The 26,692-nt window shown below is 42.7% G+C and overlaps 1 protein-coding gene across 11 annotated transcripts in view; it reads right to left on the reverse strand.

The window, feature by feature from the left end:
- Positions 1 to 337: 337 nt before the first annotated feature.
- CELF4 (CUGBP Elav-like family member 4) overlaps positions 338 to 26,692 on the reverse strand; it is a 721,304-nt gene continuing 694,949 nt past the window's right edge. For 9 of the 11 annotated variants that reach the window (XM_040580543.1, XM_040580547.1, XM_040580545.1 and 6 more), the window contains exons 12-13: positions 25,018 to 25,184; positions 338 to 942 (exon numbers count right to left, since the gene is read on the reverse strand). In XM_040580543.1, the coding sequence (XP_040436477.1) occupies positions 25,057 to 25,184 (128 nt within the window). In that variant the 3' untranslated portion in view covers positions 338 to 942; positions 25,018 to 25,056. Of the gene's footprint in view, positions 943 to 2,483; positions 2,925 to 25,017; positions 25,185 to 26,692 lie in introns of those variants that run through there. The other 2 variants (XM_040580538.1, XM_040580539.1) reach the window with 2 other exon arrangements.

Here is a 26,692-nt window from a genome sequence, read left to right on the forward strand (position 1 = left end):
TCTAATTTTTTCTATTATATAGGTATTTTAAACTTTCTTTTTTTTTAAATTCTGTACAACTATTAGGATTTTAAATGGGGAGAGTTAGAAGCATTTACAAACCTTTTTTGTTTTCCATTCAATATCAACCATCTTTCCTTTCTCTTCTCTATGCCTTTTTATGTATTTATTTATGTATTTATTTATTTACTTTTTTGCTTTTCATAGATATCCATCTTACCTGCCTTTAACAGTGCGATCCTTACGTATTATACAGAAAACCATATGAAAGCTTCATAGACTCTAATTAATGTATAACCAAAGAACCTCCCAAAGTATGAAAGAACTATTATCTTGCTGTTTTAAAAGCATTTAAGCACTTTTTTTTTTTTTTTTTTTTTTAATTTTACATATTTCATATAATCGCTCTCAAAAACTGTTTTAGGAACAGCTCAGAGAAAAGGAAAGAACTTCCATATTTTACATACAGCTACAAGTCTGCGGTAAAAAGTTTTGTCCTTTGGTCCCTATATAGCTAAGGAATGACAGATAAAGATGCTTAGTGACTGTTACCATGGGTCTCGCATGGTAACCGCATCCTTGGTGGCAAACAGGCACTCCTTTGCCAGTATCCAGGTTTGCATCTCCTGTTTGAAGAAAAGCCGCTGTGGTGATATCAGTGTCTCTTCAGAAATCCTGGTTGATCTTGTTCCTGTTCTGATTTTACTTATGTGTTTGTTTGTTTTGTTTCAAGCGCATGTCCTTCGAAGTCAGCAGATGTGATACTTTTCTTGAAGAAATGTTACAGTCTAAACAATCAAAGAGAGAATAAGTCTGAAGTCTTCAGCTTGATTGATATTTGCTGATATGTCAAAGGTGTAATCCAACAGTTCCCGTTTTTTAATATATATATACTTTTTTTTTTTTTTTTTTTTTCTAATTGTGGCCCATTCAGCTGCTGCCCTAAAAAAATGAAGAAGATCATTGCAAATTAAATCAAAAAGGGGAGGGGGAAGTAGGGAAGGGGGGGAGGGTACTTGGGACAGGGGGGAAAAGACCTAAAAAATGAAAATTAAATTAAAAACAAGCCTGTTCTTTTGGGCCCAATCCTGCTCCTGTTGAAAGTAATGGATGTTTTCTTCTCCCTTCAATTGGGACAGGATGGGGCTTCTGGTTTGATGTTTTGCTTTTGGAGACATTGGCTCTGATTCTGCTCCCACTCAATGTCAACAGAAAGATTCCCCTTGACTTCAGTGAGAACCGGATCAAACCCAAAGTGAGCAAGGTAGTCACGATCATGATAGAAAAAATACAATTGTTCCTAATAGCAATAATAATAATAAATCAAAATAATAGTAGGGCATGTCTATGTAGATCTGTATCACTATGTATGTGCAGATAGCTGCATTTTAATTATTTTTGAGTGCCACTTTACAATGCCAGATCAAAATCTTGCTTGGCGGGCTTTTGTAGTGTGAAAGACATCAAGAAAGAATTGTTCTACATTTTGATGGGGTGCCATCTATGACAGTGTATGAGCTTTCTGTGGAGAAACAGCTGCCAATAACATCTACTCCTTTGTGACTGTCAGAAAGTAGGACTTTGAAAAGGCAATTTATAGGATGTTAAATTAAAAAAAAGGCTGTTGGAATAAACTTTTTTTTTTTTTTGCAAAAAAAATGTAAAGCTAACATTTCTTAAATAAAAAGTTATTTAAAAAAATGTAATCATGATCCGACTAGGCTTGACATTTAAGTAGGATGCTTAATCATTAAGGATTAGCTCTTATCTCTTTCTAGCAAGCAGGTTCTTCTTATACACTTGGTGATTTATTACATCAAGAAACTTAGAAACTGCAAAAGGTCCACTCTGGTGGAAAAGTGTCATGCGGAATATCAATCCATGCTGGCAGGTTTTCACACTGTTGGTTCAACAAACAGCAAACCGTACACAGCAGTCTAAACAATTACAACACCAAAAATAATAATAGAATAAAAAAATAAAAAACACTCGTCAAGGACCCTTTTTCAGTTGTAAACAAAAAGATGCATTTTGCTTTTTGATCTGTATGGGTTTTTTTTCCCACTCAAAACAATCCCTCCCTCCCCCGAGCAATTAATTTTGGCTGGAGTTGCTGTAATATGGAACCTTAGAATTAGGAATTCTTGAAAAGACATACAATGAGGCTTTTCTTGGGGTTTCTTTTTTTGGATTGCTATAGTTTTCAAACTACTGTTACTATCATTACTCTTTTTTGGTTTTGTTTTTTTTTTTTTGTTTTGTTTTTGTCATTTTTTCTTTTTTTCTTTTTTTTTTTTTTATTTTTTTTTTTTTTTAATTTTTAGAGAGTGATTTGAAATATCCTAAGGGGAAAAAAAGGTGTCAATTGAAAAAGGCCCCCAATTCTCCGGAAAAAAAATAAAATCACAAGATTTTCAGTGCAAAAAAATTAATCACGCATTTTTTTTCTCTCTCTTTTTTTTTTTTTCCAATTTATCTGTAGTTATAATAATCCCATTTTTTTCTAAAGAATTAGGAATCCATCTTTTTTTTTTCCTTCTATGTGACATCTAAAGAAGCATAAAACGCTGACGAGAAATCAAACAACAAATAAAGAAACCACTGCAAGCACCAAAAACGAAACGAAAATGAGCACAGCAAAAAATTGTGGCAGCACAAAGTCAAAAAAGGCACATGTGATCATGACTGGCCAATCATCAACTGATACAACATCCAAGAAAAATGCTTCAATCACGGCACCTGCACGAAACTTGACGGCATGTCATGCAACCAATTCTTAGCTTGTTACATGACGCCATCATGTCACACTTTCAACTTCGAGTTGATTTGAACTTACGGCCTGGGGGACTGTATTCTCCACTTTCATGTCATTACGTGAACTTTTTTCCTAGCTCAGCGCGAGACTGTGGTGGATTTGACTGGCTCTTGGTTGGTTTTGTTGGAATTTGATTGAATGACAAAAGAAGAAAAGATTTTTTTTATATATATATATTTATATATAGTGTGGAAAAAGGGAAAGGTGGGGAAAGAAGATATATATAAAAATAATAATAAAAAAAAGTTACAAACACAGCATCAGTCAAAAAGATCTAATGGAAATACTTGCCATTAAACTATAGAAAATGAAACAAGCAGGAGAGCAAACCAAACTAACTGAACGGAAAGAAAAGAAAGAAAGGAAGAGGAAAAGAAAGAAAGGAAGAAAAAAAAAGGATGGAGGAGGCCTAGCTAGAGACACACACGTAAAACACACACTTAAATGTAGACACACGGTCAACAGTGAACAGTAACAGAACGCTGTGCAGCGGCTGTTGAGGAGAGCATGCACTGAATGAATGAGCGCAGACACAGATCAGTTTGCAAAGTCTGGAAAATAAATACATTTGCTGCCAACCAGAATGCTTTTGTTAGCACCGGCCTTTCCCACACCACCCCCAGCATCCTGGGCTTCACTGGACCGCTAGGCAAAGTCCTCTGGCAGTCTTTCCATTTCCTTGGATGGACTTCAAAGCAGGTACCATTTTAATTTGATTACATCCCAGTTTAAAATCAGGGGGGAATACAGACCAAGAGCTGCTTTGGCTACTGAGAATAAAAGGAAGAAAAAAAAAAAAAACCAAAAGAAAACAACCCACCACCCCAAAAAATGAAAAATAAAATGAAAACAAAACCAAAAAGCAACTACTACTTGTTGCTGCATGTCCATTTAGTGGTTCACAGGACAGCAGGTTTGGAAACACAGCAATGCTGGTATGGTGTGGGAAGCAGACTTGTAGGAGGACTCAGATGGTATAATGGTTCCTGAATCAGCATCATTAAAAGACAGATATTTACTCCTTTGGCATTTGGGTCTGGTGTGAATTTAAAAAATAAAAAAAGAGAGACAGGAAAGAGGAAGCGGATGAGGGAGAGGAAGTGGACGAGGAAGAGGAAGAGGAAGAGGAAGAAGAGAGGAGAGGAAGAGGAGAGGAGAGGAGGGGAGGGGAGGGGAGGGGAGAGGAGAGAAGAGAAGAGAAGAGAAGAGAAGAGAAGAGAAGAGAAGAGAAGAGAAGAGAAGAGAAGAGAAGAGAAGAGAAGAGAAGAGAAGAGAAGAGAAGAGAAGAGAAGAGAAGAGAAGAGAAGAGAAGAGAAGAGAAGAGAAGAGAAGAGAAGGAGAAAGGGAAAGAAGAAGAAAATGGAAAAGGAGAAGAAAGAAGAGCAAAAGGAGAAGGAAAAGAAAAAAGAAAAAAGAAACTGCCAGGAGCTGGTTGCTACAATCTCCAGAAACACCCTGTTCCTTTCCTACAAAGGAAAATGTCCCTTTATTGGCCCAGGGAGTTTTGCCTCAGTAAACACCAAAAATCACTGCACACAACGATACACTTGTCTCAGTCAGCAGCTCTGCACTCTGTTATTCAGGTATTGCCTTTCTATCCTCTTGGCAGGGCTCATATCTCTCCTCCCAGCTTATTTCTGAAAAGTCACTGCACACGACTGAAATTTCACCTTCAGTCTGGGTGTCACAAGAATATTGTTGGCAGTTCTCATCCTGAAGTCATGCATGCTGGCTAGAGAAAATTCTATTGCTGGCTTTTTTTTTTTTTTTTTTTTTCCCCTGTAGTTTTTCTGAGCTGAAACATGCTTTCTGGCTAAAGCAGTTATGATCAGCTGACAAGAGACGATGCAGAACTAAGCTCCTGATCTGAGCACTGGCTTCGGCTCCACACTTTTCCCACAGTTGGCTGGTGTCTTGTTTGGAACTGACTCCTTCTTGATGGCCTGGCCCCAAGCCCTGCCCTTTGATGAGCTGGAAGTGCCAGCATGATCTTCCTAGAGTCTGAGTGAAGGCAGTAGACTGGTACCCCTAAGACAGATGCAAGATCTAGGTCTACAGTTATTTCACAAGCCAAGAGGGAGAAAACTATCTTTTTGAAAATGTCTCAGGGTAGAGCTGCTGTCGCTTGTGTCCTTGGGCACCCATGGACAAGTAGCGTCATCTGTAGAGGTCCAGGTTGTGCATGAGGAAGAGGGAAAGGCCTCTAGCATCCCTTCTGCCTCTTAGGGCTTTCTGGCTATGCCGTACCACAAGAAAAAGAGCAGGTGGGAAGGAACAACAGATGGTAGTACCATCATAGCAAGACCTGGCTCTTTCCTTGCCTCAGTCATGCCAGCAGCATGAGTTAGGCTTTATGAGGATAAGGGCTAACAGGCTTTGCTCCCCTGAACGGGGCAGGGAGGCAGTGGGAATGGGAGAGATCTGGTGGAGCAGATACTATCTCACTATCAGGCTGGAAAGTGGCAGCAGCACCCACCTGTCTGAGGTTGGAGTATGGGATGGCACCAGCTGCAGCTTCAGGGGTGGCAGCACTATGGGAAAGGCAATGTATACTTGTGGATGCTAGCCCCAGTCAACACTCAAGCTGAGGAGAGGTTCTTTGACATTACCTTGATTGGGGAAAACATTTTCCCTTATGGGTGAAGCAGGAGGGACCAGGGTGGTCTGCCAGTGACCACTGGTTTTGGAGTGGGTACTACTATCCCTCTGCCTGTCCTCTAAACACACCCTCAGACACTGTGGATGTGACACACACACACACACACACACATACATTTATGTACAGGTGAAGGATTAGGACTTACTAAGGCTAAAAGAACAAAACAAAAACCCAGAAAATGTACTTTCACATGAGAGTCCATGTGGTCATCTTGCCTGCCCAACTTGGGTCTCTATTTCAAGCTCCAAAAGAAGCTGTCCTAAAGCAGAGTTCTACAGCACCTACCTAGTCAACGGTGGCGAGAAGACCCTTTGATGGTCTTTAGGGACATTTCCTGCCCACACCGCAAAGTACTGGACTTTAGGCAAAGATTGTAATAAACAGGAGTACACGTAGGTCAGTTGGTTGAGTTGAATGACACAGGCTTTCAAGTGCAGAATCCCTTTTTCAGGTCTTAAACTTGGTCTGACAGACTTTCCTTCTGGAGGGCTACAGAAGCAAATGCCATTCTCTATTGACTAGTCGGAGGAGTTAGGCACCTATCTCATGAGGACTGCTTCATCAGCAGCCTGAAATTGAGAGGTAAGTTAGGCATCTGTGTTAGACTGGACACCAGCCAAACTAACCTGTTTAAGAAAAGCAATTCACTTTGCTGGGAATGGCTATGAACTTTGGGTATTGCTGAAGTAAATTTGTGAGTAAAAGTGTTTAGGTTATGAAAACAAATATATACACCCTAGTTCAGAAGTGGTGCCTTGGAGATAAAGAAGGAACGTACTTCCTGAGCATTTAGGACCTGTGCGCAAGGACAGATAATGCTAAGTATCTTTGCTGCAGATAACACTGACCAGGAACTTGCTCTATTGAGGAAACCATAGCCAAACACAGCGGGTAAATGACAATATTCCTCCAACCCAGCTGCTTCTTTAAAATGTCTAAGTGGAGCCTGAGACTGTTCTCCTTGAACATTGTCTAGAGATAATGACTTAAAGTCCTAATGATGGGATTCAAGACACAGATATCTCCATCTAAGCAAATCACTCTGGGCTGGTTTTAGTAGACAGACAGGGCTGGTAGGTTCCAATTCACCTGCCTGAAGTGATCCTTTCAGATGAGACTGAGAACCATGGCCAAAAAAAGCCTCTATCTCTCTTGAGGTTATAATGAGGACCTTGAATAACTAGCCGTGAAGGAGACAGTTACAGAGTAGTTCTATCACATCAGGGGAAATGAATCTCAGTCAAAGCCTTGGTTAGAGTGTACATAACTTTAGTCGTGTCCTTGTAACCTGTGCTGTCAGCACGGTAGTTCTAATGCTATGAACACCTCTGTCACAGGAAAGCTTTTAATGGCAGATTCTGATCAGACTGTAAGGATCAGCTCTGCATTGTTGCAGACATTCATTGACCATGTTTAAGCCAGAGCAATATTTACTTCCCCCAGAAGTCTTTGGCTTAGACTTATCCAATCCAGATATAAGCACTCAGCTCAGGAGTCCATTTACCCCAAACTCTGCAAAGTCCATGGAGGTGAAGAGGAGCAATGATGTTGCTTAGCTAAGATATGAATGGGACTTGAAGGTGCCTCTTTCACTCCTCAAAGACTAGAATGGAAATGTAAGTCCACTCAGCAAGTCACTGAGGACAAATGAGAAACCCATGGAAAGCTTCTCTGTGGCCGCTTTCTTTCCCTGTTTCCACATGAGTAACTGCATGTGTGGTTACCCCAGAAGAGACATTTAATGGCAATCTGTTCATACCTTCTATCCCTACTGTTCATGCACATGGCCTTGCTAAAAAGCAATGATGCCCTTTGGAACTGATTCTAATTTTTCAGCTCTTCGTCTGTATTTCTTTTGCTCCACATAGGGCTGAGTCATTGCTGAGACCTTGCAGCCATATAAGTGGGGCTCTGGAGATAGATGAGGCTATGAGGCTGTACCCCCAAGATTCCAGGATCATTTTCCAAGGATGGATTTACCGGAGGACCAAGAAGAGGATGCTGAGACAGCTTTAGTCCCATATACATCACCAGCCTGGTGGGTAGTTATGGCCAGTGTCCAGGTCTGTGCACAGCAGGTAGGATGCTGCCCTGTCCCTTGCTTGGTGCTAATGGCAAACTGCCCTGGCTTCAATGGGAGAAGGATCCCATTGCCGGCATGACAAAGTCAAGCTGTTAAGTGGAGTAAGATTTGTGTTCATCTGTACAACAAACTTTTAAAAGCAAGAGAAGGACAAGTGTTTCCCAAAGACTTTATGAACTAAGAAAGTGCATATGGTCTTTAAAAATACACAGCTCCTGTGCTCTGTGACATTCACAGTATAGTCCAGGGACTGCTAGGTTTGCGCAGCATCTTGCACACACCTTTCAGGTCATCTACCTGCTGTCAGGGTATGAATGTATCTGCTAAGCTTGCAAATGCAACCAGCTACAGATGCAAGACTGCTCTGTGTCTTTGCAGGACAACAGAATTAGCCCAACGCTGCTCCTGTCAGGACGGGTTACCACGTTGAAGTTCTTCTTCCATTACATAATCTACTGCCTCCTATTTCTTGTTATTCTACTGTGTCTTTCTCCCTAGTTCTTCCTAGCAAAGTCTCCATGGATCATCTCCTCTACCTCTTTTTCTGTGCTCTTTTGGAGGCAAGAAACCTCTCCCTGAAGAAACTCAAAGGCCATCACTTCTTCCAGCACTGAAGTGGCAACCTCCCGTGCTCACACCTAAGCTCTGATCATGGCTGAATATTGCTCATGTGCCCACTACATATGTAGACTTCTTTACCTTTAAGCAATACACATTAGTCTCTGTTTACACACACAAATATACGTGTGTGTTTGCAAGCCCATCCAAAACTGCAGTCAGGATCCTGTCCTTCCATTTGATAGGGCCTGCTGTCCAAGCACACCTGTAATGGGGCAGTGGAGATATTTCTCTTTACAGCTATTACCTCTGAGGCTGATCAATATTATTACAATTCCCACCTGTGGTTTTTTCCCTTGTCTGTCTTCTTGTTTCTATAGCAATTTCTCTCTCGGTTTTATGCCTTTGCACCAACTTTCTTCCAATGCTGGATGGCTTCTCTTTGCCTCAGTCCTCATCTTCCCTGTTCCTTGATACCAACCCACACAGATTTCCCCTTCCCTGGCTTCTGCCTGGACTGCCTGGCAGAGGTGGAGGAGGGAGGCAAGGCTCGACAGAGCAGGCTCCATCCCTGCAACAACCACTGCTAAGACTGTCATGGAGCGTCCAAGATTAGGAGCCCAAATGTCTTAGAGAGGGAAAGGCAGTGCAGTGAAGGGGACTTTGCATCCATGCTGGGATTAAATGAAGCCTGATCATTTACACTAGAAATCAATGTGTTTACCTGGACTCTTGGGGTGCTATTTTTAGGAAGAAGAAAAAAAAAAAAAAAAGAAAAGAAAAGAAAAGAAAAAAAAAGAGAATGTTTTTGTCAGATGTTTCAGTTTGAACATCTGAAGGTTAAAAAGGAGACAGATTGTATATATGAATCTTTATATACATGAATATGCACACATACGTATCATACATATGTATACGTACAGAGGTACTATATATACATACATATCAACAGAGACAATTACACATATACAGACAGAGAAGCTGATGTGATCTAACAGGGAGATGGGAGTCCAGCATTTCAAATGCTAATGTTTTCTGTGGTTTCTTTTTTTTTTAAGATGCTTGATGACCCTGCCTCATTTTTCCCATCCATAAATTAAAGGTGACAATAAAAATTAGCTCTTAAATTGTAATGCCCTTCTTTCAAATAACCATATGACTTACTTGCTGTGCAGTGTTCTTACTAGGATTGCTCTCATTTAACTACGTTGCGTTAAGAGCTAGTTGAAAAATGACAATTATTTTCCAGGGGGGAAATTGTCATTATTTTGGCTTTCTTTCCTGTGAATATTTTGGTTAACAAACCAAAACAAATCTGGGGCGGGGGAGGTGGCCAGAGGAATGAATTTTTGCCTTTTTTTTTTAATCAATCTGAAAACCAGTCCATTTTAAACAGGAATTTAGTGTTTTGAAGGCCAACATTTTTAATCAAGACAGTTTTGGTTTTTGTGCTGTTGGCATTTCTTTTTTAATCTACTAGAAAGAAAATTTACTGTGGAAACATCCAGTTTGGTCAAAATGTCACCTTTTGGTCACCCCCTCCTCCCCCAGCTGGTGTGATGAAAAAATGTCAAGCAGCAATAGCTATGTCACCTCTGATTTATCTATTTTTCTAGAGTCATTAGTCTCAAGCAGCAGATGAAAAAGCACCACACTGGAGCAGCCGCTCCTGGAGAAGCCAGCCTGGATGGTCAGAAAATGTCACTGGTTCCCCTGTGTGGCTTTGCCTTTTCTTATGCTGTCCCCAGGCCGGGGCAGGAGAGGTGGTCGTAGCATGATGGGGATCGCAGGGTGGTGGAGGCACCCTGGAAGAGATGTGGAGGTGTGCAGCACACAGAAGAGCTGGGCTGGGGTGGGACAGGGCAGGGATGCAGGGTGGGCTGGTTGAGAGGGAGCTCCGGTCTGCCTGGCACAGGGGCTGCAGCAGGGAACAGTGGGCAAGGGCCGAGCGGTCACAGCCCTGGTTGCCCTCCTCAGCAGCATCCAGAATTTACTTGCTCATGCAAACATAGCCATGGCTCTCTATTCCTCCCTCAGCTTGCTTTACTAAGCAAGGGCTTTGCAGGCAAAGGTCAGAGCCATAAATTCAGGTCATTTTGGGAAGCAGGGAGCAGTGATGGTAAAGGTCAAATTATATTGTTGGGCTACTTTTCCATCAAAGCCTGTAGCCTCTTCTGCTCCCAATGGCCAGCTCAGTGAGTTCTGTGCCCGAAGGAACTTTTGTTCTGCCTCATACAGAGTGCTCACTCCTGCTTTTGCTGCTGGTGAACATTAGGCGGGAGAGGAAATTAAGCTGTGTGGTAGCTACCTTTCTGCACATAATGAAAGGTTCTTTATTACAAGGGGGCCTCAAGGAGTCTGCTGTCTCCTGAGCACTGTACCAACAGTTTAATTAAAAAAATGTACATGGTTGAGAACCAAGTCTAATTGGGAAGATGTAAGTGAGCCTCTGTGCCCAGTCTCTGCTGGTTCTGCTTTTTTCCCTTCGTAGGTTGACTAGAGCTTATCAAAATGCTGATGAACATGATGCTTCACTCTCCTGTTCTTGTTGCTGAGGGTTAGATAGGGATGCTATGCTCATTCCCCCTTTCCTTTTCCTCACCAGACTAGGATGATCTCAGGACCCCTGATGAAGCCCAAAGCCCAGCTCATGGGTCTCAGCAAGGAGGGTTATGCTGCCTGTGACCTCCAAGCAGGTTGCCTGGTACACCCTACCTGAGGCTCAAGCCTCTGCCATGAGACATGACAGCCCACAGCTCTCTGCCAGGCTGGGCTTGAGGAGTTTGGTCTGTAATTGCTCAATGGGAGCAGGAAGAAGTTGTTGGGGTACTGCTTGTGTGAGGCTGTGTCCAGGAAAGGAAGAGACCCCAGCTTTCCTCCCAGATAAAATCCCGGCCACGGGTCCACAGCAACTCCCCCAGGACTGCTCTGGTGCCAGTGGCAGGAGGCAGGGCTGGACTTGGGAGCCACCAGGCCTGGCTGTAGATGGGGTGGCAGGGACACCCTGTGCCCCACGATCATGCAAGACTTCTCATGTGCACCAAGCACTCATCCACACTCATTATCACCCTGCATGTCAGACCTTGCAGTATCTCCCATGCGAAGCCTTGCACTTGTGGGTCTGCTTGCCTGTGCTACATAACCAGACCGTTCCCCAGGGGTGAGACTTCACCCTTCTTCTGCCAAGCCTGTTCAACCTCACCTACATTCCATACCCCTCTAAATCAGAATGCAGCCAGGAACACATATTCCCAGCTTGCAACACTCAATTACTCCTTCTGATATTTTATTTTTTTTGCCTGCAGGTTCAAATTACCTTCAAGGTGCACAGTGCAATTAGCTAAAAATATTTCCTGCTTCGTTTTAATTGCACTAAAACTCTAATGTACCTCCAGTGAGGAGCAGTAAGGTGGAAATTGGTGCCCCAAATATTTCAAATTGATTAAAGCCTGGGATGACTCAATAAGCTTACACAGTTCTATTAATTATTAAATGTTATTAATTTTTTTGTTAAAACCCCCACCTTCCTGAAGCCACGTTCTGTATGATGTTTCTGAAAGAAGATACTCTTGCTAAGAAGATGATAACTCTTTCTGAGTTTGAGACAGATTAAGACAAGAATTCCTCCACAGAGCTGGAGCAGTTTCCATCTGAAGAATTCACAGCTCTTGGCAAATTTTAGCATCTCAGAATTTGATTCTGAAAACACTGATGTATGTGACTTACATAAGTGACTCATTTCACTGCTATAGCTGAGGTATTTATATGGTTCTAATTTAGAGCTGGATTACATTTTTGTTCAAAGCCTTTCTTGGTAGAAAATGCAGGTGATCAGTCAAACATGGTGGCTTAAAAAATAATCAAATCTTATTGTCTGAGAATTTAAAAAGAAATCCAAAACAAAACTTTTTTTTTTTTTTTTTGAAAGCACTAAAACCCAGTATGTTGATTTCTTCATTCCCATGATGACTGGTTCATAAGATTACTTCAATGTACTTCAGAAAAAGTATTGAAAGTAAACCCCAAATTCCATTTGCATCCAGTGGAGTCTGATCAGTCTGAGTCCTTTGGGTTTCTGGCTCACTGTCACCTCAGAGAGCCTGTGCTTATGAAGTCTGTCCCCTTGTGCCTGCAGCTGTGCTGGCTGGGAGCGCTACTATATCCTGATGCCCCAGAGCTGAACCCCAAGGCTGGACCCCTTCAGCTCTGCTGCTGAACTTGGCTTTGTAACCCATTTTATTCTAAATCAACCTGTTCACCTTATATGACTGAGACAGCAGGTCATTGCTGGTCTAGCTGACTTTAAACATGGCAGCAAGCTATCATATGAGCCATTCAACTGGCAGAAGTGAGGTGGTGGGGGAGACACCGAGCATCTGGAAAAGGAAACCCTGCCAGCTGATCTTGCTGCAGCTGAAAGTTGGTGTGGCTACAACTACAAGCTGTAGAGGGCTGTCTGATGTTCCAGCCTCATATCCTAGCCCCATAATTTCATTCCCTAATGCTAATATTTGTGGTGTCATTGGTTTGAGATTGTAGAAAAGTACTGCAGTCATCTGAGGTTCTGAAATTTTATCAAAGGACCTCAAAGAATTTCAGAAAGGACTAAGACCTATACTCATTATTTCTAAGACTGTAATCTATATAACAAAAGCTGATTGGTTTAAATTTGTTTTTTATACGCTTTTAGTATCAACATGACAAAGGCATTGTGTAAAGTAACCATGAACAGGATTTGGCAGTGAGAACTTTCACTGGCCAGTGTGCCTAGAGAGGCTGTTCCCAAGGGTTCAATAGCTTCTCACCTCTCTTCGCTCTTCTAGTCCTCAGCTCTCAAATGCACTTGCCAACCTGGGTAGCAACCAGGGCTTGTGTGTTATCAAGATGTGTTTGGGAGGAATTGAGGTGCGATGTGAAAACTCATTTCACATGGGCCATCAGTAAGGTGTCAGATGAGGCTTTCTGCTCTGCAGTGAGTTCAGCAAGTTTCCCACCAGTCTTGTACAAATGACAGGCTCATGCTAAGCTTTTTATGCTCCTCCCTGTACCTAAGGGCTAGTGATTTACCTGAGTAAGGAATGGTGGTGGGATTGAGTGTATGTCTCACCCACTTCCATGGCTGTGAATGAAGCCTGCTAGTGATGGTGGAGTCCATGGCAAATATCAAAGATACACTGCCCAGCTCTGCAACTCTCCCTCTCCTGCACCCTCTAGGGCAAGAACAACCTCGACGATCTCCAGAGCATCTCATGTCTGCAACTGATGCTTACATGATTTCAAGGCAAATTGAAGGTGCTCAGCCTCTTGCCAAAGGGCACATCGAGAAGACGAGTCTCTGAAAGGAAAAACCCAACCCCTTCCTTCTTGTGTGCAAGTCCATTCACTTGCTTCCTCTGCAGCAGAACTCCAGGAAGGCAGGTACTGGCTCCTCCTTCCCCATGGGAGTACAGGAGACAGATTAAAGAGAAGGGGAAAAAAATAATTTCACAGCTAGTCTGCCCTTAACAAGAAAAGGTTCCTGACACCACCAAACTAATCAACACTGAAAGCTTATGAGGTCAAGGTTTCCTTTCTCCTCCATTATTCTTTTGACTTTTTCTGACTGGTTGGGACTTAAGCGCTGCCCTGGCAAGTCTATAAATATAAAAGCCTGTCTTGCCTTCCTCTGGAACACACCAAAGACCATTTGAATACCTGTAGGGATAAGTTAAAACTAAACAAAACCAAAGCAACTCACAAAAAACAGGTAGTCCAGCCAATCTTCAAGTGCTGACTATAAATTGCTGTTAAGTCAGGCCCAAGAAGCTTGTCTCTGCTCAGCAGGGAACGGGAGAGGCAGGTCTCCTCCTCAGAGCAAGCCCCCTGGATTCAGTGTTTTGCGTGAAGCCTTATGGACAGGAATGCTAATGGCAAGCAACTGGCCAAGCTGGGAACGGGGTGTAAGCTGTGCCCGAAGGATGGACCCAGGGAACATCAGAGCCAAGCTATGAACTTGTGAGTTGCTTAGAGCATCTTAGTGCCTATGCACCACAAAATGCTGCTGAGCTGCCTTGGGTGGCCATCCGTGCACAGCTGCTAGGAGTTTCCCTGAGCTGGCCGTCAAGAAGATTCCAGCCCTTGTAGTCTTTTCCACTGGCACCTATAGAGTGTAAAATGATCCTGAAGCCAAATGAGGAGTGTTTATAAACCCCCTTGCTATGCAGGAAAAGTGGCAGAGGATCTAGGAATATCTACAACTGCTGTATTTGAAATATTAAGGGTCCCTGCCCTAAGGCGCTGCACATGCTCTCTGCACTGTAGCACAGGGACCTTTACCCAGCAGTCTTTTCGTGGCAAAGGCAAGGCTGCTCCCTCCATCATTGCTGTCCATGGGCTTTCTGCTGGGCTCTGTGCTCCTTCAGTGCTCTAGTAGAAAAGGGTAAAAGAAAAATGCCCCATTCCCTGCTAAAGTCTGACAAACAGGAATCATAGCTGCGGCATAAGCTTCTCTGATGGATTCTGCCTCAGCAAAATGAAATTAAGATTTCAGCAAACAAGCTCCAATTCCATGGTACCAGAAGAACAAATGACATCTGATAATTGCCAGCTCCTTTTGCTTATTCTTTGCTCTGTTCACCCCATCAGTCTCTCCAGATTATATTTTCAGCTGAGTTTAATGAACGCCATTTATTAAACTAACACCAGGGTTCTGCTCTGGCCTCAGACAGATGTGCCTGCTAATATGAATCATTTTGTTCAATTGGATTATTCTGATGGAGAGTGGATCCCCGCCACTCCAAGGAGCACAAACAAATGGGTACAGCTTGCCTCCAGTTGCGACCAGCCGCTCGCGTTCATTAGGAGGCAGCTCTGGGCTCCGCAGGCAGGGTGGTGTCCCTGCCGCTCCCATCACCTGGCACTTCTGCTCCTTCCCATTGCCCCCTCACATACAGAGAGAGCCCAGATCTCAGTGCAGCTCTGGGACTGGCTTGTCAGTGGGATGTGAGCATCACTGCTACCTTCCCTGTGTTTATCAGCTGCATGGGCAACAGGATTCACCTTCTTTGTCACAACGAACAGTCCTTATCTGAATGCGGAACAGACCCCCCTAACTGTATTCTTCCCTTCCCAATGTGCCATGTCTGACCTCCTTTACACTGACACCTGAGAAAATGTAGACTACTTATGTGCTATTGATCCTTCTTTGCTCTGATCTTCTCCAATTATTTGGGCAAAGGGACAAGGATGATATGCTTTTAAAGGCTAGTATTAATCAGAGAAAAGAGATAAAATCCATTTGAAATCTCCCAGACAGAGATCCCCCTCAGTCTATCGTTTGGGATTTTAGTGTTGAAAATTTTGGGTCAATCTCTGTAATATGTTGTGTTCAGGCACCAGACATCCATCTATCTGTCTATCTCAATACAAATCCTACCTTCTGTGAACCATAAAACTCCTAGCAAAGTGACATTACCACTTCTCACATCGACAGAACACACTGAGCACACATAACTTGGGGAAAAATTACAGAGGCAATTTGAAAGATCAGAAGAGAAAAGGCAGAAGATTTCTGCTCCCTAAGTGCAAGTGACCAAATCCCACAACAAGTCTTTAGCTGGCAGAAATCATCATCGCTCCGTTAAAGCCTTTTTTTTTTTTTTTTTTCCCAGGTGAAAGGCAGGCACAGCGCTTCTCCAGCTATCTGTGATCCTCAGAACAACTCTTTCTAGACAATTTCTGCAGGAAGAAATGGTTTTCATTATAATCCTAAGCAGCACCCTGGAGTTACTTCCAGGAATCACTGGTAAGTACCAGAAGACAAGACTGTCAGGAAGCGGGGCTGTGCTGAAAAAGACCCCAAAGCCAACCATGGTGCCAGCCCGTGTGCCTCTGCTAATAGCCCTTCAGCATGCTCCTCAACAAAGCTGTCTAATGAGAAGTTAATTCCTACGTTCAGGTTTAAGTTCAGGAACACTTCTCCAGGAGCGAGGTAATCCTTTGCTTCTGATCAGGATCTGTACACCTTTCTCTACATTCCATTACATTGGTCTTCATGAGGAAAAGGAAAAAGACCTATCAGATTCCTGATGGGATTTTGTCTAATAAGGTCTGTACTCTCCGTACCAAATAATGCCCTGGTAAGCTAAAAGCAGAAGACAGAAAACCTTTAAATACAGCCCCTCTGAAGGCACCAAATCTCTTAAGAATTGACATGTAAGAGCCCAGTTTCCTAAAGCAGTTGTTGGGCTGCTGCCTGGCTCCCTTTCCAGTGCCCAGCCTACTATGGTGGAGCAATATGTCATGAAAGGAGAATGCACAGAGGAAAATAAAGAGCATGGAAAGCATTCATTTGTCATGTGTCACAGGAGATGGGATGCAACCTCTGCTGATGAGTGGAGATGCTTCAAAAGAGAAAAAAAGAATCTTATCCAGCAAAGACAAATCTGTAGCTGACTGCATGGCCCACGGATTTCATGGCCTAATTAATTTCCAAATCCTTAGAAATAAAGATAATGAAAACCTATTTTCTTTTGGAACAATCTGCTTTTTAAGATAGATATTGTATTACCGCACTCTACCATGACAACCAGGGCCCTGGTCCACAGCACACCCAAACCAACCAAAGGACGTCTGTTGGTTTCAAGGGCCTCATATAGCCAGGAATTGCAAAGGTAGGCATCTTGTTGCTGTGGGGATCTTAAAGAGTTATCCTGCTTTGCATGGAATGGGTGCTTCAGATGGACCAGCTGCTGGATCAGCCCTACACAGGAAAAGGGAAAACCTGAAGAGGCAGGGAGGGACAATATATCTCCCAGTAACAGGAGGAGTCTGCTTTCTAAAGAGTGTGCAACTACAGCTTTCCAGGGATGCAAGAGGATTTCTTCTATTTGTAAGTCATTGTTGTACAAAGGGGTTTTAAGAATAAGCCATAGGGTTGTGTTTGGAGATAGACATGTTCATTCCCTAGTTTCTCTGCTCTAAAGAAACCAGAGTGGCCAGAACAGTGGCATTGCATCTCCCTCTAGAATTGTGAGTAACTGAAACATCTCTGCTAGGAGAACATTTAGCGTTAAATAAGTAACAGTGGGCCTGAATCCTTGGCTGTCATAAATCAGTGTCTCTTCACTGACTTCAGAGGAGCTGGTGATTGACGCCGCCAGAGAATGTTGCCTGATCATGGCTGTGGTTAGCACCTTTCCAGGCACAGCACTGAGTTTTCATTTACTGTGCTTCTTGCTTGGGAAATGACTTGACTGCTGTTCTCCTTTCCCCTCCAGCTCAGCCTTCTACCCAATATTTCAAAAAGGCTGGATGAAGCTCAGCTAAGTGGAAAAATGAACAATTTGAAATAAAAACTGTCTTTTCTCTAACTGCAGTCACAGGCAGGACGAAAGACACCTAAGAAACAGTGTTTGCACTGTAAAACTTCAATTCGCTGCTACAGCTGAATCAAGCACTTCAGGGACCAGAGTTTTGATATTCACTTGTATCTGGCCAAAGTTACTGTACCCATGAATTATTCAAATATGCAATAATTGCATTTGATATATCACTGGGTATAACTGTGGGAATGAGAAACTGTGTTCTAGTGCAGCTGATTGTATATGCCTTCCAAACCATAAGAACATCAATTTAAGGTGCTCACATTGATGGAGCGCTGTGCAACCCCTTATTAAGATTCTTGCCAACTCATATAGCAGTTTTCCCCTGCAGAGTAAATTTCATGGAGTTTTTTAGCCTCCCTTTTCTTTATACCTACAGTGTAACTGCCAAACACTACCCCATACAGCTTCAATTCATGGTTCTGAAGTAGCTCTCAAAGGTCAGTGGCAAAAAGATCAGATCATTTTCAGCTTACTGATCAATGCTACACAAGTGACCTGAGTCCTGTGAACTATGTGTTGGAGCTGACTTGTAACTTTGACTTTACTGAGTGTTTCCATTTCCTACATTAACTTTCTCTGCTAATTCATTTTCCTTAGGGCCAGAGGGCTGTGCTCTGCCTTTGGCCTACACTGTCCGTATCATCTTTATCTGGACAAAAAAAAGCGCGTTCACAATGCTGATGTTTTCTTTTCCTAAACACACCAGAGACAGACCTATCAGCCTTCAAGCATATGAAGCACAGGGCTGTCTAAGAAAAACTTCTCTTGTCTGAAGTCCTAGACCTTTATGGTCTCATACACCACTTGTCCTTTGCTCTCTCCCCAAGTACTTGCATGTGCAAATTGATAACGCGCTTCTTTCCCATCTACTCATTAGTGGGTGCTGCTCTCCCCAGTATCAAAAGGTTTTGCTGATTTGTCACTTATTTGAAGGTCCTGTAGGAAAATGACCACACTTATTTTTAAACCTCATCCTGGATTTTCACAAGCCTCTTTTATTGTGGGTCTTTCCCCTCTCTCATTCTCTTTGTGCCTATTTTGTTTAGTAAAGGATTGATTCTGCCAGTGTTTGCTGCTGCTGGAACAAACATTTTGGCTAAGGGTGTCTCCTGTGTTTTTCCATGTCTTTGGCTCTCATTTCAACTGACTGCTGCTTGAAACATCTACCCATTCCTTTTCTTAACATTTCCCAGCTTTTCTTCAAGTGGCAGTCCCTTGTGCACTGGCCCAGCAAGCCTCTGTGCTGGATGAACCTCATAAAAAGGTTCCTTCAGAGGCTACTGTTTTCGGGTTACTGCAGCTGCCCATTAACTGACTCAGAGCTCGCACCATTTACCTCAGAAGGGATCTAAATCTAACTTACTCAGGTACTTTGCATGGCATGGTCCCTATGTGATCCCACAATAATCTTGTTGGTTAAGTGGATGAATATGACACTACCACCTCCAGTCAGCTCTGGGGCTCTGGGGCTTTTGCTGTTGGAAACCTTTGAAGGTGGCACAACCATACTAAGCTCCTGGTCTTTTCATAGTAGGGACAACTCAGCAGGATCTTTGCTGGCTGAGTCATTGGCAGAAGTTCTCACAAGCCTTCAAAAGTTTACTTTAGAGCATCAGGACCAACAGCATCACAGTGGGATGAGAAATGGGAGGCTGCTTTCATATCTATTATTTAACTCTGAAATAATTGCATTATCTAACATTTAAAAAAAATGGGAACATGGCTTTTAATGAAGAATTCATGCTCTGAAGAGAAGGAAAGCTTTATGGTATTGCATTGTGCTGCTTTCTCACTCCCATGACAAATAGCACGGATCTGTTAGTGACCTACATGGACTCATTTAGATGCAAACACAGCAATACTAAAAAGCTGCCCTGCTTTGAGGAAGAACAAGTTCCAAATATTGCTGAATGGAATTCAGTCTCAGAGCAGTAATTACTGATTGTAATTTTGGAGTAAATGCAGTAATTAATTATTGTCGTTTTCCATCAGTGCATTATATTGTGTGCCAATCTTAGAATAACCACAATAATTAGCAAATGGGATTTTGCATGCTTTCGTATCAAAACTTTATAGAACAGGCATGAGAATTTTACCATAATAAAGTTATTAGTAATTTAAATTGGCAGCCAGGTTAAAAATTATCAGCCAGAAAAGAAATGGGTTTCCTTGTCAGTTTTGCAAACCCCTTCACTCTTTCTGTTTCACCCTCCCCCAGTAACACTCACTTCCATTCTCATGTATGAGCACAGGAGCGCAAAGTTTGGGTTAAAAACACAGAGAGCGATCTTTAATCACAGTCATCAGTGGAAATTAAAGGCAAAATTAATCTGAAGAAAAGAAAAAAATATTGGCTGAGCCAATGTTTTTCCAACACCTAAACAGACTTTCCCAAATGAAGCTGTGCTGATTCTGTTCTCGCTTTATTCACTCACATTAAAGCTTGCACTGGAGTACTGTTTTGATGTAATTATACTAGTGCAAATTTCCATAATGTAAGCAAGTCCTGCATGATCTAAGTGATGACTAAAGGAGGGAAACAACACTAATCTGTGCAGGAGTAAGAGGAATTGGTTAGCATGATTGCAGGAGGCATAACTACAAGAAATGGGATTAGATTCTGATAAAGGATGTTTACTCCGAATCTCAAGATGAGCATCCTAATAGACAACAGTGAGATAAATGCAACTGCAGAATATCCTCTCATTGAAGGTAATACAAGCCTGAGAGGCATAAGTAACCAAAAATTCAGTGAAAAATACACTTTCATTAGACTTTGTATTGAAGTGATCTGAAATGATAAGACAGCCAGAAATTTTCCATTCACTTCTTTTTGTTTATGGGCATTTAGAATTTTGCTTGTTTGTTTTATTTTTGGATGATAATGTCTGCTTACTTTAAAATTAGGTGGTTTGGGTTTTTTTTCTCTTATCAGAGCACAGAAAAAAGGAAAATTTAGTTTTCCAAAAGACATTTCCTCTGGGAAACATTATCACCTACTCCAGCCTGCTGCAAAAACAAGCATCTCACACCTTCTACAATAAACAACACATTGCACATGTTCAAGAAGCTGTGAAGGAGGACCTGAACATCTTTTTTTTTTTCATATTCATGCTTTGGCTTATGTTATTTCCCCCAGCATTTTGGAGAAGCAGATTGCCTGGACAATGCATTCTTTTAATGTTTTGCCACTACTCTTTGGAGCTACTCTATACTTTTGCCTCACTCAGTTTGTCTCACTCAGTTTGATGCCAGTTAGTGCTCCAGGTTAGTCCCACTAAAATGTCTGTCTACCTTTAGCTTTAAATAAAATTTCAGCAAGGGGTAAATAAGACACTGGTAATGATCAGTCACTGCAATGAAGCCCCAAAGGGCGAACTGACAGGGTTTTCACTGCTCTTCTGTGCAATGTCTTCTATTGATCTACCAGCTAGACGCTTCTGTGCTGCTCTGTTAAGTCCCTAAAACTGGAAGAGCTGTGAATTATGGGGTTTGCTAGGCTATATTGTCCTATCATGACTACTACTGACTTAGCATGAACAGAGCAATGGGGAACTCACTTCAACACCCAGTGTGGAGGGCTGGAATCATGCTGATTACTTCTGCCTCCATGGGGAGGATCAGAGGAGGTCACCTTTCTGCCTGTCTAGCATTCCTCCATGGTGCTGGCCATGCAGCCAGCTCACATGCACCCACAGGCACTGCAGGGTCTACCTGCAACTTTGCCATATCACAGCGTACCCAAGGGCTCCTAGGAATGGTTACCCAAGGGAGCTGTGGATTTCAGGGTCTTTTTTGCTTGATTATTTTGTACATTTACTATCTTGAAAGATACAAGAAGTGGCTCCAAATCCTTGCTTTCTATTCCAGAGGGGGGATTGTAATATACTGATTATAGTGATTTTGGCAGAGTTGCCTCAAATGATCCTCCTCTCTTACTTTTGTTTCCTCCCTGCACCTGCCTGTTTCTTTTTTTGCTGAAACCACTAGTTTAATTACAAAGGAGGGGGGGAAAAAAAAAGATAGTAAAGACAGCCATTTTGGAAACATTTTGCCATCCAAATTCTTCATGGCTTTGCTTGCTGCAGCTTGTGGGCTTATCTGTCATATCACAGAGACCCTTTCAGTGTTTGACAGCAACTTTAGAGCACTTGCAAGGAAAACAAAGGACTTAAAATCACTGTGGCCTAGATTTCTTGTGTCCCAAAAAAACAGATTTAGAAGTTAAACCCTGCCCTGTGCAGCCAGAATTAAAACTGAGTGAAGATCTTTCTTTCTTGGTTAGGAAAAAACAGACTAGTGGACTACATCAAACTGGGTGCTGCTTGTTTGTTTTTTGTTGGCAGCTTCTTGTTTTTGGAAAGAAGTTCAATAAAACAAATCTTTTCCTTAACAAAATTCCAGTTAAAAGGTTTCTTGAGCATTGTCTTGAAGCACATGAGTAATTGCCCTGATGTCAATACGGTTATGAGCATGCTCCATATTGGAATAAGGAACCTGAAGAATTGCAACCAAAGTAAACCCAGATAAAAACCACACAGGAGTTACTAAGTTTCCGACAGTCAACATGATCTGCCTGCTCTTCGGCTTTGCAATAGCTATCTGTGCCATACCCATGTGTCTAGCTTGTTTGCACCCTAGTGTTTTAAGGAAACTTCTAGTTGCAGCAATGATGTTGTCTACTGAGTGGGAAAGTCAGAGATTCCCAGTGGTATTTTGGAGGCTGACTGGAAACTGCACATCAAACCAGACATGGGGGTACAATAACACCACACTGAGCCAACAACAACTGACCAGTCTCGAAGGCTTATTTCTGAGGGCTTAGCCCTGTACTAACTCCTACTGCACAGCCCTGGTGGGAAGCTGGCTTGTGGCCGTCATGACGAAAAACCTGCTATCTGCTTCTAGGGTGCTAGTAAGGATTTTTCTAAGCATTGGAAAGCAGAGGAGCTGAAGAAAGAGCTGGATCTAAGCCCTGATGAGCTTCTGTGTATCCTTGCTGTCACCAAGTCTCCTCACCAGACTAACCTAGCATGGTACTCCTTGTGCTAAGTCAGATTCTTCCCTGGGACATACTCCTTCAGTGTCCTCCTGGGGCCACATGTACTTTGTCAGTTCTTTTTGTTAGGTGCAAAAAGACACAGACACAACTTTTTTTTTTTTTTTTTTCTTCTTTTTTTTCCCCTGAATAATCCTCTCCTGCTAAAAGACAGGTCCTCTTCAGCTTCTGCAGTGAGCTCACCAAGATGGGAGTCCGTAAGAGAGCAAGGACCTCTGAGCTGTATTTGCTTCATTTTGATAAAGACTGTCTGTACCTCTGATAAAGGCTCCTATAAACAGAGGACGGAAGTGAGCTGGTAGTAACCACTGAACTGATTTTGCTGGACAGCTGATCATTAAAATCGAAGTAAAAGCCAGGAAGGCAAAAGGACTTCCTATTTAGAGGCAACAATTCAAGACTGTTCTCTTGCTTTTCAGAAGCAAAGTAAAGAAAAAAAATGCTCTGAGAGAGAGATATAGAATTTTGTTGCCATCTTACCAACTGATTCCTTTTTATATAATTCATTGAGGAAAAAAAAACAAACCACCACCCAAACAACAAAACAGTCCTACTGACTGAGTAATCTTTTTGTAGGAAACAAGCTGAGACCTCAACATCAGCCTGACAGTGCAAGGGTAGAGGCAGAGCACTTCATAATGATCCATGATAATGAAAACACTGTAGGCTTATGCAGTGATTCTTTAACAACACAAGTGTCTACAGCCCTGCACTTTCCTACATGTCCATAAGAAACAAGCATATCCTCAGTGATCACAGCTGTGCTACGATACAAAGCTATTGCTTAGTGCCAGACTAGGGAGACACCTGTGTTCCTCTATCCCTTTGCAGATATTACTGAAAATCTCCCCAACAAAGGCAGTTCCTGCTTAAAAATATTGCATGCATGCATCTCCCACTCTCCCCCACAAAAACCTGCAGTAAAAAGCCAGTGTGATGAAGCAAAAAGCGTTTGGATATGGAAACATATTTTGGTTTCAAGCTTCCAAGAGGCCTTGTCATAAGCAAGGAAAAGAAAAGAGGTATTTGAAGAGGGAAAATGCATCAACAATTATCTTCATATAGTCACATATAAAGGAGGGTCTAAACTATGGAGGCTGTATCTTGCACATGCACCTAATAGGTTTACTTGAAAGATTTCTTAATCTGCTTCATGTTGTCTTCAGTGCAGCACCTCTTTCTAAGACCTTTTGATCCCAGTCCTTAATTCCGGGTAGAAAAGATACTGCTCTGAAGACCAGAACAATACATTTTTCAAAGGTATTAGAGATACCAATGAAAAATTAGAACACTTTATAGTTCTTTGGGAAGGTTGAAGGTAGGGATTTCCTGCCTATACCTTAGATGGGTTAGAAAAAGCCTGAATCGAAATCACTGGATCTTAAACATTACAGCTATAATGGCCTAGAAAGGTCACCTAACCCACCTCTCTGTCTCTAATTCAGGAGTGCAAACTGCTTGTTGCAGCTTAGGGCCACCCCAGGTGCTGGGTTTATTGGGAATTCTCTGGTGTGAAAGAGTTTTAACAACAGGGACACCTCTGCATCTGTAACAAATACATACGGTTTTATATTTGTGTTATCTAATGGGAAAGCCAGCCAGTGGTAGAAAATACTTCAGTTTTTGGAAACATCTCCATTTCTGTTATTGGTGATAGGCTGGGGTTCCAACAATACAAGCTGCTGCTTCTGATGTTTTTGACACTGTTACATGTATTGAAGTTCCCTTGGAGCACCAAGCTGGCTCCTTTCCAACAACACGAAGTACATGAGTCTAACAACGAGACCCTTGTTCACATTCGTCTAGGTCCTCACTCAGGCAAAGTTTCCTTGGCTTTGGTTGGGTTTTATCTACACACAGGATCTAACGCTAACTGAGCAAGAAGTGAGCATGGATCCTTCTATTAACTTCCTGGGCTTGGAAAGAAAGAAATTAGGGGTTATTTAGTTGTCAGGGAGACATATTTACATAGAGTTATTATGCTGGGATGAAATTGGATACAGACCATACCGCATGAAGAATGAAGAATGCTTTGAAACATTTGCAACACAAAGCTATTGAGACAAACACTGTCCCAGTCCAGTCACCTGGGATTAACCTGCAGCCCAGTCCCATCTCTTAATTGCAGATTTTCTTCAGCCACCAGAAACGTTCTCTTTGGCTGAGCAAGGGGAATCAGGACAGCTGCTGGCTCTCCTCTAGGGACCAGGAAGACTTCTTAGAGATGCAGGATGCCCCTGGGGTGGGGGACTTGGCTCATCCCTCGTTAAGCATCCTTCCACCTCTTTTTCTAAAGAGACGCACACACAAATGGTTCCTGGTTTATGTGTGGGTGCATATCTGTGCAGGGTGGCTCTAGCCAGAGGCCTAAGTGAAAAAGGCAGAAGCTAGAGAGCCGCAGAGCTGAATCTTTTTGAGGGTCTACAACACAAAGAGAGGCTACAACCATAGCTGACACCCCCTTCCCCATGCAGTTACCTGTGCTAGTGCTTTGTATCCAGTGGTTCCCATAACTCCTTAGTAGGGACGATTAGCATCCTTTGGCCTCTTGAGCTGCACCTTCAGCCTCTTCATGCCAATCTGGAAGCCATTCATAGCCTGGATAGCAGCTTGGGCACTGGCAGGATTGTCAAAACTCACAAAACCTGTCAAAACATGAGGCAAGGCAGGGGGCTTAATGAGCTGAAGGGGGCCAAGGCACGTACATGCAACGACCACTGAGAATGAACACAGGGAGAGGGCAGCGGGAAGGAGTGAGTGAGCAGGTAGGAGAGTGGGTAGGTGGGCAGGAGAGTGAGGAGAGGATGGTTGCCAATGGTGGATGGAGGGTAGGAGGGGTTGTTACAGAACAGTGTCCCTGGATGCAGTGCCTGGTCTGAGTGCCAGTTTGGACACAAGATTGTGTGAAGCATGGGGATCCTAATGTTGGTGCCACAGTACCAGCACACACAAGATTTGGGTCACCTTTGAGCTGGGTGTCAGCAGATGTGATGCATGGTCTCAAGGCACTCTGTCTTGCTCTTTTTCTCTCCACCATGCCTGCAGTAAATCTCTGGACCCTCCTTCACTCACCAGCATAACCTGTCCTTTCTCTTCCAATGTTCACAATGAAGGGAATCTGATATACCTACTGCTACTTCCTTATTATGGCAATATAAGTAAAATGTGAATTTAATAAGTTCTTCATTATGGTATTCATTGGCATGAATAGTTTGATTGTTGGCCACTTAAGCAATATGAGAAGCTTTATTAACTGGCAATTTCTGCAGACTTTATGTTGACTCTGCAGTTGAGAAAGATTAACACTAGTGCTTCCCTAACATTGTTTTCATAAGTAGTTTCATACCTTGCCAGCAAATCATCCAATCAGCCATGGAGCACATCCAGCAGTAGAAACACTTATAGTGACTGAATATTGTATCTACAGGCCACCTGAAATTACATTCTTTGTCTCAATGGGAGACTTGCTCTCTGGGGATCAAAATAGCCAAGGTAGGTCAGAACCACACAGGATGCAACGCATCTAATGCGTTCATCTTTGGAGATGGGTTTTGGTGTGAAGTTTGTGGGGTTTTTTTTTTTCCTTCTTTTTGTTTTATATGTTAGGTCCAGGAAAGGGCCTTGTTTGCCCAGATTGTATACAACTTCAGTTGGAGTGACCATGGGTCTGAGATATTAGTGAGGCAGGGGGCCATCACATTGTATAAGAATTGCCTCTGCTACCTTTGCCAGAAATGTCCCGTTGTGCCAACAACACTTCAGAGCACAAACCCTGGGTAAGACTAGTCTAGACTAGCCTGCACTCCAGACAAAGCCATCTGTTTTCCCACCCCTGTGAAGCTCTGGCAGCACAACTCAACCCTAGGAACCTAGTGTCTCTCAACAGACAGGCTGAAATGAAGAGACAGTTTGAGAGCCCCTCAAAAAGCTAATGCTGAGCATTTGCTGCCAGGTATACACCTGCTCCTGACAGCAGCACCAGGCATGGCTTACAGCCTTGGGCTGTACTGTGATTGCATTCAGCAGCACCTCCTCCCTGGTCTGGTTCCTCCTTGAAAGTAAGTCTCACACATGACATAGGGTGGCTTGCATTTAAAAAAGGCACGCATACACCTGCATGCAAGGTCACCTCCTCATTCTTGAATTAGAGCTG

Source organism: Falco naumanni, chromosome Z, assembly GCF_017639655.2.
Source record: "Falco naumanni isolate bFalNau1 chromosome Z, bFalNau1.pat, whole genome shotgun sequence".
NCBI classification, from domain to species: Eukaryota; Metazoa; Chordata; class Aves; order Falconiformes; family Falconidae; genus Falco; species Falco naumanni.